The following is a 19,416-nucleotide window of genomic DNA, read 5'->3' on the forward strand; positions in this document are numbered from 1 at the left end:
CTGGCTTCTGGGGACTCTCTCAGAGCTTTTACTGGGCTTAAGTGATGACGATCGTAAAAAAGCCTTACTCAGAGTATGCTGGAAAATGTGACCAAGAATTTTTTTGTCATGTAAAATGGTCATTGTTATGGATTGCACTGTATCTCCCAAAAAGATCTGTTGAAGTCCTAACCCCCAGAACCTGTGACTATGTCCTCGTTTGGAAACAGTCTTTGAAGATGTTATCGGTTAACACGAGCTTGCGCTGGAGGTTTGGCCTTGATCTAATATGACTCCACGTTCCGATTATTCATGGATGTTTGCTGCTGTTTCTTCTCATTTTGAGTCCTGCCACATCAGCAAATGAAGGTCCCGAAAGCTTGACTCCATCCACGTCATTAAGGTCGACTCTGCTCGGAGGAGGCAGCTCTTCCCCAGTCGTCTTTTGAGTGCCTTCCAACCTGAGGGTCTCATCTTCCGGCCCTATGTCAGACAATGTTCCGCTGCTGTTCATAAGGTTTTCACTGGCTACTTCTTTTCAGAAGTAGACCACCAGGTCCTTCTTCCTAGTCTGTCTTAGGCTGGAAGCTCAGCTGAAATCCGTCCACCATGGGTGACCCTGCTGGCTTTTGAATACCAGTGTCATAGCTTCCAGCATCACAGCAACACGCAGGCCACCACAGTATGACCAACTGATAGACGTGTGGGGAAACAGTGTTGGAGAATATCCTAGAAGAAAGAAATAGGGTGGGGCTCACACAGGTCCTAGTCTGGACTCAGGCGCTGCCACCTTGGTGGGTCCCAGCTGTTGGAGAGGAACTTAGAAATGTTGGAGGAAAGTTCTACAAAGCGCAGGGCCTCCACTCTCCTGGTCTGAGGGTGTGAGAGACACAGAGGCATCTGTGATGACTTCAGAGTTTCTGGTTCAAGAACTGAAAAGCCCCTATCGCCATTTACTGAGATGGGGAAGTCTGCAAGTGAAGGAGGTGTGAAAGGGTGGGGAAATCAGGACTCGATTTGGGGGAAACTAAGGCTTAGAGGGGAGCCCTGGTGGCACAGTGGTTAAGAGCTCGGCTGCTAACTGAAAGGTTGGCAGTTCGAAGCCACCAGCCCACTCTTTGGATACCCTATGGGGCAGTTGTACTCTGTCCTATAGAGTCGCAACGAGTCGAAATCAACTTGATGGCAACAGTTTTTTTTTTTTTAAGGCTCAGAGGGAATCCCTGGGTGGTGCAAATGGTTAATGCATTCGGCTGCTAACTGAAAGGTTGGAGGTGTGAGTTCACCTAGAAGTGCCTCGGAAGAAAGGCCTGGCAATCTACGTCCTAAAAATCAGCCAATTCAAACCCTATGGAGCATAGTTCTACTCTGACACGCGTGGGATCGCCATGAGTCGGTGTCAACTCAGCAACAGCTGGTTTACTGGTTGAGGCTCAGAGAGGTGAAGCCCAAAAGGCACAGAGCAGGAATGTGAACCCATTTTGTCTTGTAACCCCCGGGGGACACACCCTACCCTGGCCCGGTGCGAGGTAGTATTTTAAAGCATTCCTGTTGCACCAGGCCTAGTGCTAAACATTTTCCATAAATGATCTCATTCAGTCTTCCCAACAATGGGCATTTGATCCCCTTTGGGGGAGGACAAAGGGAGGCTCAGAAGGGCCGTGCCCACGTCTGAGGAGGAGGGGGTGGATGTTGGTTGCCTCGAGTCGAAGCCCACCAGCGCTCACGGAATCTCGTCCATGCCCTTTCCATCCCGGGCCAGGTCTGCCTGAGGCTTCCTCCTCCCCCACCCTTATCCTTCCTGGAATCAGGGAGATGAGCTGCCTCCCTGGTGGCCATGGGCCTAATTCCTGCTATTTTATTTGCATTGCTCAGAACCGGCTGGCCCCAGACCCACCTGGCCCAGGTACTGCCAGCCCTGCAGGGGTCCCACACAAAGGCCCGTGGGAGACACTGTCGAAGGAAAGAGCCACTTGGGCTGGGGACACTGCTGGGAGGCAGCCACGGTCAGTCTGTCTGCACCCTCGGCCAAAGACACATGTCAAAGAGCGGCCTCACCCTCACTGCGTGTGGACCATGCTCCACACTTAGATCCAGCCTGCTGGTTGCCCAGGCCAAGTTGTCCTCCATTCTTTTTCCTCTCGAACTGTGATGGATTGAATTGTGTCCACCCAAAAATACGTGTCAACTTGGTTAGGCCGTGACTCCCAGTGTTGTGTGGTTGTCCTACGTTTTGTGATTGATGTAATTTTCCTATGTGTTGTAAATCCTAATCTCTGCCTGTGGTTAATGAGGCAAGATTAGATTATGTTAAAGAGGATTAGGGTGGGATGTAACACCCTTAGTCACCATTACATTCCTGATCCAATGTAAAGGGAGTTTCCTTGGGGTGTGGCCTGCATCACCTTTTATCTTACAAGAGATAAAAGGAAAGGGAAGAGAGCAGAGAGTACCGGACCTCATACCAGCAAGAAAGCAGCGCTGGGAGCAGAGCGCATCCTTTGGACCTGGGGTTCCTGTGCATAGAAGCTCCTAGTCCAGGGGAAGATTGATGACAAGGACCTTCCTCCAGAATCAACAGAGAAAGCCTTCCCCTGGGGCTGACACCCTTAATTTGGACTTCTAGCCTACTAGACTGTGAGAGAATAAACTTCTGTTTGTTGAAGCATCCACTTGGGGTATTTCTGTTATAGCAGCACGAGATGACTAAGACACAAATCTACGTCCAATTTCTAATTAAACCCTGTCGGCTCCAACTTGGCCAAATCTATCCAGAACCTGTCCCCTTCTCCCCCCACCATGATCCCACCCTGGTCCTGCCCACCCTCTTCTCCCACCTGGACCATTGCCATAGCCCCTCCCTGGTCTCCCTGCTCCTGTCTCTGCTGCAGTCTGTTCCCACACTCAATCCAAGGGAGCCTGAACACCTGAGTCAGGTCTCATCCCTCCTCTGCTCAGAGTCCTCCGTGGCTCCATCCCACTATGAATAAAGGGCAGAGTCCCCACTGTGATGGGCAATGGGGGCACCTCTCTGATCCCATGGCCTCCCACGCTCCCCTGTATTCACCCTGTTCCAGCCACTTGGGCTTCCTTGACCACATCAAGCATGTTCCTACCTCAGGGCCTTTGCACTGGCTGTTCCCTCCCCCATGGAATTCTCTTCCCCCATGTATCCTCATAGCTCCCTCTTTCCCCTCTTTCAAATCCTGCTCAAATGTCACCTTCTCAGCAAGACCTCTCTCAACCAGCCCATTTAATATGACCACCCCATCCTTTTTATTCCCCTTACCCTGCTCTGTTTTACCTTGAAGGCTTTGGTAGACTTCTCCACCAGCTCCCCTTCATGTGCCACTTGTCCAGCCGCTGGACGTGGCTGCCTTCCCAGACTTTCCTGTGCACTTTGACTTGTCCACTGTGGCAGTGCTCCAGGAGGGCTGGTCAGCTCTGCTTCCCAGCTGGAGACCTGGACTGCTTTCCTGTGGCTGCGGCAACAAATCACTGCACACGTGGGGGCTTAAAACAACAGAAATTTATTCTCTCACTGTTCTGGAGGCTGTAAGTCTGAAATCAGCATCACTGGGCCGAAATCAAAGTATCAGAAGGACCACGCTTCCTCTGGAGGCTGTAGGAGAGAATTCATTCCTTGGCCTCTTCCGGCTTCTAGTGGCTGCCAGCATTCCTTGGTTTGTGGCTACATCACTTCAACCTCTGCCTTTGTGGTCACATCACTTTCTCCTCTTCTTCTATGTGTAATATCCCTCTGCCTCTATCTTACCGGGGCCCTTGTGATTGTACACTCTCTCCTCACTTATCGACATGGTTAGGTTCCAAAAACCAGGTCATTACGTGAAATCAGTGTTACGCGAAAAGGATGACCACATCAGATAACAAAATGGAGGATGACTACATCGTTACATGACTGCCAAATTTCATAATTATGTAACTTCCACGTTACATCATCACATAACTGCCAAGTTACATCATTACATAACTACCAAACCACCAAGAATCATGGCCCAGCCAAGCTGACTGTAACTTTAGCCATCAAAGCCAGCATTACTCTCGCCTCACACTTTGGCATTCATTACTGCCAGATGTACGTCGTTAACACCCAAAATAGTCGGATAATAGATTTTTTACTATTGTCAGATAATGAGATAGTCAATAAGTGAAGAGAAGCTGTGTATCATATATTACAGGCATATCAGTCCTGGATTGTATAATCCAGGACGATCTCCTCCTCTCAAAATCCTTAACTTAATCACACCTGCAAGGACCCTTTTTCCATATAAGGTAACACAGGTTCTGGGGATTAGGACCTGATATCTTTGGGGCCATTTCTCAGCCTACTGTAAGCCCCAACTAATAGTTATTGGTGCTGAAAGTGGTTCCAGGGGATGAGATCCTTAGGGGTGGGGATCTGGAAGAGGTTCTCTAATCCAGTCAGATTTAAAGGCATCATTAACTCTTTTGCCATGGTAGAGGGGACACTGGTAAGTTCACAACACGCAGAAGCAAAACAGCTACTTACACTGTCACCTGTGGTCACAGGCTCAGGCCCATTCTACACTGGCTTCCGGTTGATCCAGGATGCAGGCCAGCGTCAGTCAAGGCTGCCTGCTTCCTTGTTCTCATTCATATTGGGTCTCCTCTTAAGTGCAAGTACCACAGTACCAGACTCTTCCAGCAAACTTTCCTAGGACCTCACTGGCTAGATGGTAGAATGTGTGTTGGGGAGTCCACCATACATCCAGCTCAGTGGGGACTCAGTGTGACAGACAAGGGCTGGGGAAAGGCTGTGGGCATGTCAGACACTGACCCCAGATCTGAGTGTGGTAGACACTCGGGAAGCGTCCCCATTCTCCACTGAGGGCACCCAAGGGGATAGGAGCCTGACCCAGCCCTAGGGGTCAGTCCTGATTGGTCTAAGCCAATCCCAATGAACTTCATCTTTCATTCTGTTTAATTGGCAGTCATTGGTTCAAGAATGGGCACCTAACCCATTGCTGGACAATGAAACACAAGGGTATGTTTGCTGGGAGTTTCTAGAAAATGTTGTAGAAAAAAAAAAGATCACAGATATAAGGTTTAGAATAAGAGTTTATGGTTTACTAGTACTGCACAGAAAGAATGATACCCACTCAGGGCAAAGCTCTCAGTGATAATACTAAAAACCAAAAATCAAACCAGTTGATCCTGACTCATGGCAACCCCATGTGTGTCAGAGCAGAACTGTGCTCTGTAGGGTTTTTTTTTAAAACAATTTTTTAAACAATTTCTGCATGTACAATTCAATGGCATTGATTATATACTTCAAGTTGTGCAACCCTTCTCACCCTCGTTTTCTGAGTTGTTCCACCCTTATTAACATAAACTCATTGCCACCTAAGTTTTCTATCTAATCTTTTGAGTTGCTGTTGTCGCTTTGATCCCATATAAATAGTTCTTAAAAGAGCACAATGCTGAAGGCAGACAGTCTTTACTAATTAAGCTAAACTGTTATTTGGTTTAAAGAAGACTTCAGGGGATATTTTTGGTTTAAGGTTTAAAGATTATCTAAGGGTCATGGTTTGGGGGATTCATCAAGCCTCAACGGCTCCAGAAAGTCTAGAGTCCGTGAGAATTTGAAATTCTGCTCTGCATTTCTCCCCCGCCCCCTTTTGATCAGGATTCTTCTATAGAATCTTTGATCAAAATGTTGAGTAATGGTAGCCGGGCACCATCCAGTTCTTCTGGTCTCATGGCAAAGGAGGCAGTTGTTCATGGAGGCAATTAGCCTCACATTCCATTTCTTCCTTGTATTCCTGACTGTGCTTCTTCCTCTGTTGCTCTGGGTGAAGAGAGACCAACTGTTGTACCCTGGATGGCCACCTCCACGCTTTTAAGACCCCAGGCACTATGCAGGAAACTAGGAGGTAGAACAAATATACTAAAAAATTTTAGTCCAATTAACTCGGATGTCACTCCATAGGGCTTTTTGTTGTTGTTTTATTTTTTTTTTTAGTGGCAGTTTATATGTCATTCCTCATTTGCTATTTTCACTCAATACCAGGTCTTGGAGATCTAGCAGTCTTATTTTGTTCTTATTGTTGAGAATATTCACAGCAAAACATGCACCAATTCAACAGTTTCTACATGTACCGTTTAGTGACATTGATTACATTCTTTGGGTTGTGCAGCCATTCTCACCCTCATTTTCTGAGTTGTTCCTCCCTCATTAACATAAACTCACTGCCCCCTAAGGTTACCATCCGATCTTTTGAGTTGCTGTTGTCAATTTGATTCCGTATAGATAGTTCTTAAAAGAGCATAATGCTCCAGGCAAACCTTTGTTACTAATTAAACTAAACTCTTGCTCAGTTTTAAGAGGACTTCAGGGGATATTTTTGGTTCAAGGTTCAAGGATTATCTTAGAGCAATAGTTTCAGGGGTTCATCCACTCTCCATAGCTCCAGAAAGTCTAGAGTCCATGAGAATTTGAAATTCTGTTCTACATTTCCCCCCTTTTGATCAAGATTCTTCTATGGAATCTTTGATCAGTAATGGTAGCCGGGCACCATCCAGTTCTTCTGGTCTCATGGCAAAGGATGCAGTTGTTCATGGAGGCAGTTAGCCATATATTTCATATCCTCTACCTATTCCTTTCCTTCTTCCTCTGTTGTTTCAGGCAAATAGAGACCAAGTGTTGTGCCTTGGATGACTGCTTGCAGGCTTTCAAGATCCCAGACACTACGCAACAAACTAGGAGGTAGAACAGAAGCACTAAACACGTTATTAGTGGTACCCGGCTACCACTACTGACCACTCTGATGGGCATCATAATAGAGGGTCTTGGGCAGATGGAGAGAAAAATGCCAAACAAAATGCAAATTCACCAAAAAAAAAAAAAAAAAAAGACCAGACTTACTGGTCTGACGGAAACTGGAGAAACTCCCAAGACTAAGGCCCCTGGACACCCTGCTAACTCAGAACTGAAGCCACTCCCACAGTCCACCTTTCAGCCAGAGATTAGACAGGCCTATAAAACAAACAGTAGCACACGTGAGGAATGTGCTTCTTAGTTCAATCAAGTACACAAGACCAAATGGGCAACACTTGTCCAAAAGCAAAGATGAGAAGGCAGGAAGGGACAGGAAACTGGGATGAACGAACACCGGGAACCCGGGGTGTAAAGGGAAAGGGGGAGAGTGCTGACACATTGTGGGGATTGCAACCAATGTCGCAAAACAATTTGTGTTTGATATTTTTGAATGAAAAAGTAATTTGTGCTGTAAACTTTCACTTAGAACACAATAAAATTTAAAAAAAGAATTATAAAAAATAAAATAGATAAATCAGGAAAACAAAACATGTGATTAGGGCAATTAACTGGATGTTTCATGAAACCATGGCCCTAAACCTCCCAACCAAGGGACCAAATCCCATGAGGTGTTTGGTTGAACATAAGCAGCCTCAGCAGCTACTCTTTTTTTTGGTCCTTGTTGTAAATATATCACACAACTTTTGTCAATTTAACTTTTTACAGGTGTACTACTTATTGACAGCAATTACAATTACTGGCCGTGCAACCCTACCCATAATCAATGTGATTTTTCCATCATCATTAACTCCTCTTTCCCCCCTGCCTCCATATCTTGGAGCCCTGTCAATTTTTTTTTTAAATAATATTTTATTGTGTTTTCAGGGAGAGATTACACGGCAGGTTAGGTTCCCGTTTAACCATTTTGACACAAATTGTTCAGTGACATTGGTTACCATTTTTCACATTGTGTCAAAATTCTCATTAACTCTGTTCTGGTTGCTCCATTTCCAGTAATCTAGTTTCCCTGACTCTTTACCTTCTCGTCTTTGCTTTAGGGTAACTGTTGACAGTTTGGTCTCATACAGATGATTTTTTAAAGGAGCACAATACTCACAGGTTATGTTCTTTATTTTATGAGCCACTCTGTATTTAGCTAGAAGGTAACCTGGTGGAGACTCTCAGGGAAGCTGACCCAGACATGGTCTAGATCATCCTCTCCCAGGGGTCTTTACTAAAGGTGACCAGATTGTCCTTTCCTTATGCAGCTGGATGGTCCTTGCTCTTTAGTCACCTTTTAAAAACTAAACCATATAGCAGAAAAACTGATCAAATTCAAATCAAATCTCTAGTCTAGATTGTAACAGCATATCAATATTAATTTCTTAGGAGTCGCTGGGTGGCACAAACTGTTAAGCACTTGACTATTAGCTAAAAGGTTGGCGGTTCAAACCCACCCAGGGGTACCTAGGAAGAAAGGCCTGGTGATCTGCTTCCAAAAGGTCACAGCCATGAAAACCCTATAGAGCGCAGTTCCACTCTGACACGTATGGGGCTGTGAGTCGGAATCAACAACATCTAGTCGAGGGTTCCAGTTTTTCCACAACCTGTCCAACACTTGTTTTCTTTTTAAATCATTGCCATTCCAGATTCTATGGGACTGTTACTCCCACCCCATGATAGGACAGTGCCGGGGGTGTCACAACACTTGGCAGATGTTTCTGGGCCCCGTTTTATGGTTGCCGTCTAGTTGATTCCAACTCCCAGCGACCCTACAGGACAGAGTAGAATAGCCCCATAGGGTTTCCAAGGAGAGGCTGGTGGATTCGAACTGCTGACCTTTTGGTTTGCAGCTGAGCTCTTAACCACTGCACCACCAGGGATCCTGTTTCTGGTCAGAAGGATGAATTAGAGGCAGTGGATCCAAGTGGTTAAGGCCCTGGGGGCAGAGGGTCCTGGGAGGGAATCCCAGCCCTTCTGTTTATTAACAGTGTTATCTTAAGTGAGTGAGCTCACTTCTCGGAGCCTCAGTTTCCTCTTCTCGAAAATGGGATGAGGTGCTTTCAGGGGACATCTAGGTCAATAGGCATAACAAAATTTATTAAGAAAGTGTTCTGCATCCTACTTTGGTGAGTGGCATCTAGGGTCTTAAAAGCTAGTGAGTGGCCATCTAAGATGCATCAATTGGTCCCAACCCACCTGGAGTAAAGGAGAATGAAGAACACCAAAGTCACAAGGAAAGTATTAGTTCAAGAGCCAGAAAGGGCCACATAAACCAGACACTTCATCAGCCTGAGACCAGAAGAACTAGATGGTGCCCGGCTACCACAATGACTGCCTTGACAGGGAACAAAACAAAGAGTCCCTGATGGAGCAGGAGAAAAGTGGGGTGAAGAACTCAAGTTCCAGTAAAAAAACAGACTTAATGGTCTGAGACTGGAGGAACCCCAGAGATCATGGCCCCCAGACTCTCTGTCAACCCAGAACTAAAACCTTTCCCAAGGCCAGTTCTTCAGATGAAGATTAGACTGGACTATGGGACATAAAATGATACTTGTGAAGAGTGGGCTTCTTATTCTTAGCTCAAGTAGATACATGAGACTAAATGGGCAGCTCCTGTCCAGAGGTGAGATGAGAAGGCAGAGAGGGTCAGGAGCTGGTTGAATGGACACGGGAAATCTGGGGTGGAAAGGAGGAGTGTGCTGTCACATATAGGGAGAGCAATTAGGGTCACACAGCAATATTTGTGTAAATTTTTGTATGGGAGACTAACTTGAATTGTAAACTTTCACTTAAAGTACAACAATAAAATTTAAAAAAAAAAGAACTGAAGGTCCTCTTTGCAAAAAAAAGAAAAGAAAATGGGATGAGGAACTCATGTGATCATGCACACTACGCCTGACACAGAGTGAGCGCCCACCTGGCTATGCGATGATGAGGAGGAGGAAGGCTCAGGTGGGCGGGTGACTGTTTGGGGGCTGTCCTGGGTCTGTCACCGGAAGCTTCCGTGTCTCAGATGGTGAGTCACCCTCCCTTCCTGCTGCAATGCAAGGCAGGGTGGCCTCTCCCAGGCGGTGAACTGTGCACACCCCTCACCTCTGGTGGCTCACAGGTCCCCTGACACATGACGTCACAGACACTCAGGGTGAAATCACAGAGTTCAAAGTTTGGGATGAGTGGAAATGTTCTCTGCTCCCTTCCTCCTCCCAGTCTCAAAATCTTGGTCTATTTTGGGGACCCAGCACTTACCAGGGCTCCTCGTGAAGTTGAGGGGCCCTGGGGTGTGGGCGTTGGCCATGATAACCACTGGCCAGGAAGGTGGTGTTATGGATTGAATTGTATCTCCCCAAAATATGTATCAGTTTGGCTAGGCCATGAGTCCCAGTATTGTGTGATTGTCCACCATTTTGTCATCTGATGTGATTTTCTTGTGTGTTGTGAATCCTACCTCTGTGATGTTTGTTAATGAGATGGGATTAGTGGCAGGTTGTGCTGATGGGGCAGGACTCAATCTTCGGGATTGGATTGTGTCTTGGATCAGTCTCTTTTGAGATATAGGGGGGAGAGGTGAGCGTAGAGACTTGGGGAACCTCATACCACCAAGAAAGTAATGCCAGGAGAAGAGTGTATCCTTTGGACCTAAGGTTCCTGTGCTGAGAAGCTCCTAGACCAGGCGAAGATTGATGACAAGGACCTTCCTCCAGAGCCGACAGAGAAAGCCTTCCTCTGGGGCTGACACCCTGAAGTTGGACTTCTAGCCTCCTAGTCTGTGAGAGAATAAACTTCTGTTTGTTGAAGCCATCCACTCGTGGTATTTCTGTCATAGCAGCACTAGATAACTAAGACAGGTGGTATGCAGAGACAGCAAATAAAGAGTGGGTTCACACTTCTGGGAGTCATTAGGATTCACTCATTTATCAAATCTTTATTGCACAATTGTGTACCAGACGAAAGATCCCTGCCTTCCTGGCGTTGACCGTCTATTGGAGAAGTTAGACAGTCAACGTAGTAAATGTTATGGTCTGTTGGAAGGTGATGACCTCTCTGGTGAGAAAAATGAGCAGGGTAAGCTTAGAGCAAACTATGGCCTGGCCCACCGGCTAAACGACATGTTTTTGTACAGCCTGCAAGCTAAGAATGTTGTTGTTAGGTGCCATTGAGTCGGTTCTGATTCATAGCGACCCCATGTACAACAGAACGAAACACTGCCCAGTCCTGCACCACCCTCACAATCCTTCTTATGCTTGAGCCCATTGTTACAGCCACCGTGTCAACCCATCTCGTTGAAGGTCTTCCTCTTTTTTACTCACCCTCTACTTTACCAAGCATGATGTCCTTCTCCAGGGACTGGTGTCTCCCGATAACATGTCCAAAACATGCGAGATGAAGTCTCGCCACCCTGGCTTCTAAGGAGCATTCTGGCTGTACCTCTTCCAAGACAGATTTGCTCATTCTTCTGGCAGTCCATGGTATATTCAATATTCTTCACCAACACCACAATTCAAAAGCATCAATTCTTCTTTGGTCTTCCTTATTCATTGTCCAGCTTTCGAATGTAAAACTAAAAATATGTTTCACATTTTTAAATGGTTGGAAAAAACCAAAAGTAGAATAAAGTGACACATGAAAATTATATGAAATCAGAATTTCAGTGTCAATAAATAGAGTTTTATTGGAACACAGCCACGCTTATTTGGTTACATGCTGTCTTTGGCAGCTTTCTTGTTACAATGGCAGAGGTAAGTAGCTGTGACAAGACCATATAGCCTACAAAGCTTAAAATATTTACTATCTGGCCCTTTAGGGGTCCGTGGGTGGAACAAATGGTTAAGTACTCAGCTAATAACTGAAAGGTTGGCGATGCGAATCCACCCAGAGGTGCCTCAGAAGAAAGACCTGGCAATCTATTTCTGAAAGATTAGCCATTGAAAACTCTACGGAGCCCACTTCTACTGTGACACACATGGGGTCACCATGAGTTGGAACTGACTCAGCAGCAACTGGTTTTATCTGGCCCTTAACAGAAAAAATTTGCTGATTCTGCTTAGGGGATCAGAAATGGTGCATGGAGGTGGACTGTGATTTTGTATTAGATAGTTAAGGAGCACCTCACTGAGAAAGTGATATTTAGTGAAGCCTGAAGGAGGGAGGGTGCCATGTGAGCACCAGGGGGAAGAGTGTTCTCGGAGACAGAGGGAACAGCTAGTGCAAAGGCCCTGAGGTGGGAGGGTGCTGGCAAGGCGGGCCATGTGGCTGGAGCAGGGTGAATGATGTGGACTTGAGAGGTGATGAGGGGAGAGAGGCAACAAGGCAGATCATGTGGGCCTCCTGGTCCTCAGGGAGGACTCTGACTTTTCCTCTGAGAGAGGTGGAGCCACGGGAGAGCTCTGAGCAGGGGAGGGAGGTGATCTGACTCAGGTTTTAACAAAGCCCCTCTGGCTCCATGTGGGGAACAGACTGCAGGGGTGTCTTAGTCATCTAGTGCTACTATAACAGAAACACCACACGTGGATGGCTTCAACAAACAGAAGTTTATTCTCTCATAGTCTAGGAGGCTAGAAGTTCAAATTCAGGGCATCAGCTCCAGATGAAGGCTTTCTCTCTCTGTCAGCTCTGGAGGAAGGTCCTTGTCATCAATCTTCCCCTGGGGCTAGGAGCTTCTCAGTGCAGGGACCCTGGGTCCAAAGGATGCGCTTTTCTGACACTACTTTCTTGGTGGTATGAGGTCCCCCTGTCTCTCTGCTCGCTTCTCTCTTTTATATCTCAAAAGAGATTGACTTAAAACACAACCTGATCTTGTAGATTGAGTCCTGCCTCATTAACATAACTGCCTCTAATCCTGCCTCATTAACATCATAGAGACAGGATTTACAACACACAGGAAAATCCCATCAGATGACAAAATGCTGGATAGGTCACGCAATACTGGGAATCACAGACTAGCCAAGTTGACAGATATTTTTGAGGGACACAATTCAATCCATGACAGGGGGCCTGGGTGGGAGCAGGGAGACAGTGAGGGGGCTGCTGAGGTAGTCCAGGCAGGAGAGACCAGGGAACAGAGAGATGTGGGTGGATTCTGGATTGATTTGAAGGTGGAACCAACAATATTTCTGGCTAGATATTATCCTAAGTGGGAAGAAGGCCTTCCTAAATGTATTTATACCCCAGGCTTTTGAATCAGACACTCCAGGGTTCTAGCCCAGCTTTGCCACATACCAGTTGTACGATCTTAGGTAAATTGCTCAATCTCTGTTGCCTCAGTCTCCCCATCTATAAAATGGGATGAAGGATCAATGGGATCATTCATGCAAAGCACTCATCATGGTTCCACACACAGTAGCTGTGACAATGAGGACCATCCTCCAGGTGGGACCTCAAGACCTTTTGGCCCAGGTCACTATTTCTGAGGTGCACGTCACTCTTCCTCCTGAAGGACCCTGTTCCTCTACCTCTCACCTGCTCTGGCTTCCATACTCCTCCTCTGACCCCCACCAGCTCAGTGACCTGAAGGTCACATAGTGAGCTGCTGAGCCTTGACAAGCGTCAGTTTCCTTATCTGTAAACTGTGCTTCCTAAAGTCCGCACCACAGATTGTTGGGGCCATTAAATGAGCTATGTCATTATGGTGTTGGTGAAGAATATTGAATATACCACAGACTGCCAGAAGAAAGAACAAATCAGTTTTGGAAGAAGTACAGCCAGAATGCTCCTTAGAAGCAAGGATGGAGAGACTATGTCTCACATACTTTGGACATGTTATCCGGAGGGACCAGTCCCTGGAGAAGGACATCATGCTTGGTAAAGTAGAGGGTCAGCAAAAAAGAGGAAGACCCTCAACAAGATGGACTGACACAGTGGCTGCAACAATGGGCTCAAACATAGCATTGATTGTGAGGATGGCGCAGGACTGGGCAGTGTTTCGTTCTGTTGTACACAGGGTTGCTATGAGTCGGAACTGACTCAATGGCACCTACCAACAACAGAGTCATATACAAGGTGCCTGGGGAATCAGTTGCTGCTGTTTGTACCATGATCATCAAGAAAAACAGCTAAATGAATGTCCACAAGTATTTTCCCCAACATTTTATTATGAAAAAATTTAAGCACACAAGCAAATGAAAGAATTTTACAGGAAACACACATATGCTCATCTCCTGGATTCTACCATTTGACTATTTTCTCTTTCTCTCTTTCTTTGCTATTCAAAATTTTTTATGGTAGTAAAATATATATAACATAAAATATGCCATTTTAACCATTTTGGAGTCTATGATTCAGTGGCACAATCTTGTGCAACCATCACGCTATTTCCAAAACGTTTTCGTCACCCCAAACAGAACTCTGGACCCATTAAGCAATAGCTCCCCATCGCCCTTTCCTTCAGCCCTCAGTCACCTCTAATCTACTTTCGGTCTCTATGCATCTGCCTGTTGTGGATATCTCATGTCAGTGGGATCGTACAACATTTGTCGTTTGGTGTCTGACTTATCTCACTCAGCATAATGGTTTTGAGATTTCATCTATGTGGTAGCGTGTATCAAAACTCCATTCCTTTCTGTGACAACAATATTCCGTTGGATGGATATAGCACAATTTGTTTATCCATTCATCTGTTGATGGACACTTGGGTTACTTCCACCTTTTTGGCTGTAGTCAATTGTGTTGCAATGAACATTGGTGTACAAGGGTCTGTTCGAGTCCCTGCTTTCAGTTCTTTTGGGTACTTGCCCAGGAATGGGATTTGCTGGGCCACATGGTCGTTCTGTTAGCTTTGGAGGATCTGCCCCATGTTACTACCCTTGCTTTATTACTCCCCTGTTGATCTCTAAGGAGCCCTGGTGGCGCAGCGGTTAAGCACTTGGCTGACAACTGAAAGGTTGGCGGTTGGAACCTACCAGTCACTCCTTGGGAGAAAGATGTGGCAGTCTGCTTCCGTAAAGATTTACAACCTTGGAAATCCTATGGGGCAGTTCTACTCTGTTCTACAGGGTCACTATGAGTTGGAATTGACTTGATGGCAGTGGGTTTGGTTTGGTTTTGGGTATTGACCTCTATCTACCCATCAATTAAATCCATCTTCTCTTTTTAAATGAAATTCAAAATGCTGAAATATTTCTATTGACGTTTTCAAGGACTCAGTTTGTGCCCAGCACTGTATTTTAGCACTGTTCTTGGCCCACTGTATCCGACAACTCATCTAGTCTTCCCAGCAACTTGTTGAAATATGTCAGGTATGCGGGATGGTACATTATTCCCATTTAACAGATGAGGCAATCAAGGTGCCAAGAGGCAAAGGATTCGTAGCCACTAACTGTTGAAACCTGGTGGTGCAGTGGTTAAGAGCTATGGCTGCTAACCAAGAGGTCGGCAGTTCAAACCCACCAGGTGCCCCTTGGAAATTCTATGGGGCAGTTCTACTGTGTCCCACAGGGTCGCTATGAGTCAGACTCCACGGCAAGGGGAATGGGAACTGTGGTGTTGGGTTTGAACCCAGGTCATCTAGTTCCAGAGCCCTGGCTTTTATCTGTTTGTGCTATCTCTCTTCCCCTCAGAATGGCTGAAGGAAGCCACACAATGGAATACCATTCAGCTGTTAGAAAAGAATGCATAGAAGAGGCCAGTAAAAACAAAGAACAGTCCAGTAAAAATGAAATTGAACTGTGGTATGATTGTGCTTCAACTCAAATCCTGTGTCTAGGAAAACACGCTTCAAGAAGGGTTATCCGCTGTTAACCAGATGTAGCTTAAGGGCAAATGGGTACTGAGCCGTTAAATCAAATCCTTTGTTAATAATTGCAGCTGCTATTTACTGGGCTCTTTCTTTGTGTCTCGCGCTGTGTTAAACACTTGACATGCTGTATCTTTGCGCTGTGTTAAACACTTGACATGCTGTATCTTTCCAAGCTGTGTGAGGTTGGCACTGCTACACCCATTTTAGAGATTAGATACTGGGGCAAAGACAAAGGAAGGCACTTGTCCAAGGTTACCCAGCCAAGAAATGGCAGAACCAGGATTCCAACCCAGGTTCCTCAGTTTCCGGAGCCATTAAGCCACCCCGGCTCTTTCTACTTCCTAATTTTTCTGTAATAAGGTGATACTACTTTCATAAAGTAGTCCAACCAGAATGCTCCTTAGAAGTGAGGATGGAGAGACTACATCTCACCTACTTTGGACATGTTGTCAGGAGGGATCGGTCCCTGGAGAAGGACATCACGCTTGGTAAAGTAGAGGATCAGCGAAAAAGAGGAAGACCCTCAACGAGATGGACTGACCCAGTGGCTGCAACAATGGGGCTTAAGCATAAGAGCAGTTGTGAGGATGGCGCAGACCGGGCAGTGTTTCACTCTGTTGTACACGGGGTCCGATGAGTGGGAACTGACTCAACGGCACTTAACAACAATAGCAACTTTTGTAATAGAACAAAATACCTCAAACAGGAAGTCTCCTCCAGAAAGTGGATTCATTCATCTTTATTTTACTAACCATGTATATTAACTACCTTGATGAAATTAAAAACCCTACCTCACACCATACCCAAAAATTAGTTCCAGATAGACTCTCCACCTAAATGTAATGCAAAATAATAAAGTTTTGGAAAATATTAGAGAAGATCAGCATGTCTTGGAGGTATAAAAATATTTCTTAAACAAGACACATAAAGAATCATTATCCATAAAGGAAAAGATTGGTAAGTTAGCCGACACTAAAGTTAAGACTGTCTGTTCATTAAAAAATACCATAAAGAATCACAATAGAGGGTCCCAGACAGAGCTGGAGAAACATGTAGAACAAAATTCTAACTCACAAAAAAAGACCAGACTTACTGGCCTGACAGAGACTGGAGAAACCCCAAGAGTATGGCCCCCAGACACCCTTTAGCTCATTACTGAAGTCATTCCTGAGGTTCACCTTTCATCCAAAGATTAGACAGGCCCATAAAACAAAATGAGACTAAATGCGCACACCTGCCTAGGGGCAAGGACGAGAAGGCAGGAGGGGATAGGAAAGCTGGTGATGGGGAACCCAAGGTCAAGAAGGGAGAGTGTTGACATGTGGTGGGGTTGGCAACCAATGTCACAAAACAATATGTGAACTCATTGTTTAAAGAGAAGTTAATTCTGTAAACCTTCATCTAAAGTACAATAATAATTTTTAAAAAATCATAAAGAGAGTGAATAGGCAAGCCATGAAGATGTTTACAGAACATACCCCTGACAAATGGCTCGAATCCACAATATAAAAAGAACAATCCATTTTAAAAATGGACAATATACATTCAATGAACTATTACTTAGCCATAAAAAGAAATGAAGTTCAACATGGATGAACCTTGAAAACACCACGCTGAGGGAAATAAGTGGGTCACAAAAGGACAAATATTGTATGATCCCACTTATATGAAACGGGCAAATGTATAGAGAGCTAAGTTTATTGGTGGTTACTAGCGGTGGGAGGGAGGGAGAAAGGGGGAGTCATTGCTTAGGAGGCTCTGAGTTTCTGTTAAGGATGATGGAAAAATTTGGAAATGGATACTGGGGATGATCGTACAACATGACGAATGTAATGAATGTCATTGAAATGGCAAATGTTTTTTTATTTATTTATTTTTTATTGTACTTCAGGTGAAGGTTTACAGAATAAATGGTTTCTCATGAAACAGCAGTACACATAGTGTTTTATGACATTGGTTAACAACCCCATGACATGTCAACCCTCTCCCTCCTCGACCCCCGCCTTTTTTTTTTTTTTTGGTGAAACTATACATAGCCAAAGATACACCTTTTCAAACATTTCTACATGCACAGTTCAGTGACATCGACTACCCTCTTCCAGTTGTGCTGCTATTCTCACTTTAGATGAAGGTTTACAGAACAAAATAGTGTCTCATTAAACAGTTAGTACACATGTTGGCCTATGACAATGGTTAACAACCTCACAACACATCCAAACTGTCCTTACCCAACCTTGGGTTCCCTATCACCAGCTTTCCTGTCCCCTTCTGCCTTCTAGCCCTTGTCCCTGGACTGCTGTGCCTCATTAGTCCTGTTTGGTTTTATGGGGCTGTCCAATCCCCGGCTGATCGGTAGACTCGGAAGTGACTTCACCACTGAGCTAAAAGGGTGTCTGGGAGCCATACTCTCGGGGTTTCTCCAGTCTCCCTTAGGCCAATAAATCTGGTCTTTTTTGTGTGTGTGTTAGAATTTTGTTCTACATCCTTCTCCAGCTCTGTCCAGACCCTCTGTTGTGATCCTGGTCAGAGCAGTCAGTGGTGGTAGCCGGGCACCATCTAGCTGTACTGGACTCAGTCTGGTGGAGGCCTTGGTAGCTGTGGTCCATGAGTCCTTTGGACCAATCTTTTCCTTGTGTCCTGTTCTCTTCATTCTCCCTTGCTCCCGAAGGGGTGAGACCAGTGGAGTATCTAAGATGGCTGCTGAAATGGCAAATGTTTTGTTATATATATTTTTACTACAATTTTTTTTAAAAGGACAACCCAACAGAAAACTGGGCAAGATACCAGAATAAGCACATGACCGAAAAGGGTATCCAGAAGGTCAACATACAAATGGAAAGATGTTCAATTTTATTACTCATCGGGGAAATGCAAATGAAAATCACCGTAAGACACTATTAACACACCCATCAAAATGGCTAAGAAGAAAATATCTGATAATGCAAAGTGTTGTTGAGAATGTGAAGCAATAGGAGTGCCCAAACATGTTGGAGCACTCCCACTGCTTCACACGGATGGAAGGAGAAATGATTACTACCACTTTGGGAAACTCTTTGGCAGTATCTTCTAAAGATAAACATATATACCCTATGACCCAGTCATTCTACCCCTGGGTTTAGACTCAAGAGAAATGTGTATATATATTGGCAACATTAACTGAGCTTTTTCACATACAATATCCTGTATTAAATATACCATGGACTACCAGAAGACAAACAAATCTGTCTTGGAAGAAGTACAGCCAGAATCCTCCTCAGAAGCCAGGATGGCTAGACTTCATCCCACGTGTTTTGGACATGTTATCAGGAGGGACCGGTCTCTGGAGAAGGACATCATACTTGGTAAAATAGAGAATCAGCAAAAGGGAGGAAGACCTTCAATGAGATGGACTGACACAGTGGCTGCAACAATGGGCTCAAGCATAACAGTAATTGTGAGGATGGCGCAGGACCGGGCAGTGTTTTGTTCTATTGTACGTAGGGTTGCTATGAGTCGGAACCAGCTTGAATGGCTTCTAACAACAACAGTGACATCATATATGCACTAGAATGTTAAGGGCAACACCATTTGTAAGAGCCAAAAAATGGAACCAACCCAAATTCCCACCGACAGTTGGTGAATAAATAAACTGTGGTGTATTCGCTCAATGGAATACTAGTCAGCAATGAGAAGGAACAGACTGTAACCTGGATGAATTTCACAATCATAATGTTGAGCAAAAGAAGCCAGACACAAGACTCCATACTGTATAATTCTATTTATATCTGGTACAAAAATAGGTCAAACTAAACTATTGAGTATAGTGATACATAGTCAATTGGTAAAACCTAAGTTAGGTAAGGAGCCCTGGTGGTGCAGTGGTTAAGAGCTTGGCTGCCAACCAAAAGGTCGGCAGTTCGAATCC

General features: G+C 45.1%; 1 protein-coding gene across 1 annotated transcript in view; it reads left to right on the plus strand.

Moving 5' to 3' along the window:
• Positions 1 to 11,508: 11,508 nt before the first annotated feature.
• Positions 11,509 to 19,416, plus strand: part of ACP7 (acid phosphatase 7, tartrate resistant (putative)) — a 28,719-nt gene continuing 20,811 nt past the window's right edge. The window contains exon 1 of the mRNA XM_004388213.1: positions 11,509 to 11,517. Coding sequence (XP_004388270.1) covers positions 11,509 to 11,517 — 9 coding nt within the window. The remainder of the gene's footprint in view (positions 11,518 to 19,416) is intronic.

The sequence above is a fragment of the Trichechus manatus genome, unplaced genomic scaffold (assembly GCF_000243295.1).
Source record: "Trichechus manatus latirostris isolate Lorelei unplaced genomic scaffold, TriManLat1.0 scaffold00207, whole genome shotgun sequence".
Lineage (NCBI taxonomy): Eukaryota > Metazoa > Chordata > Mammalia > Sirenia > Trichechidae > Trichechus > Trichechus manatus.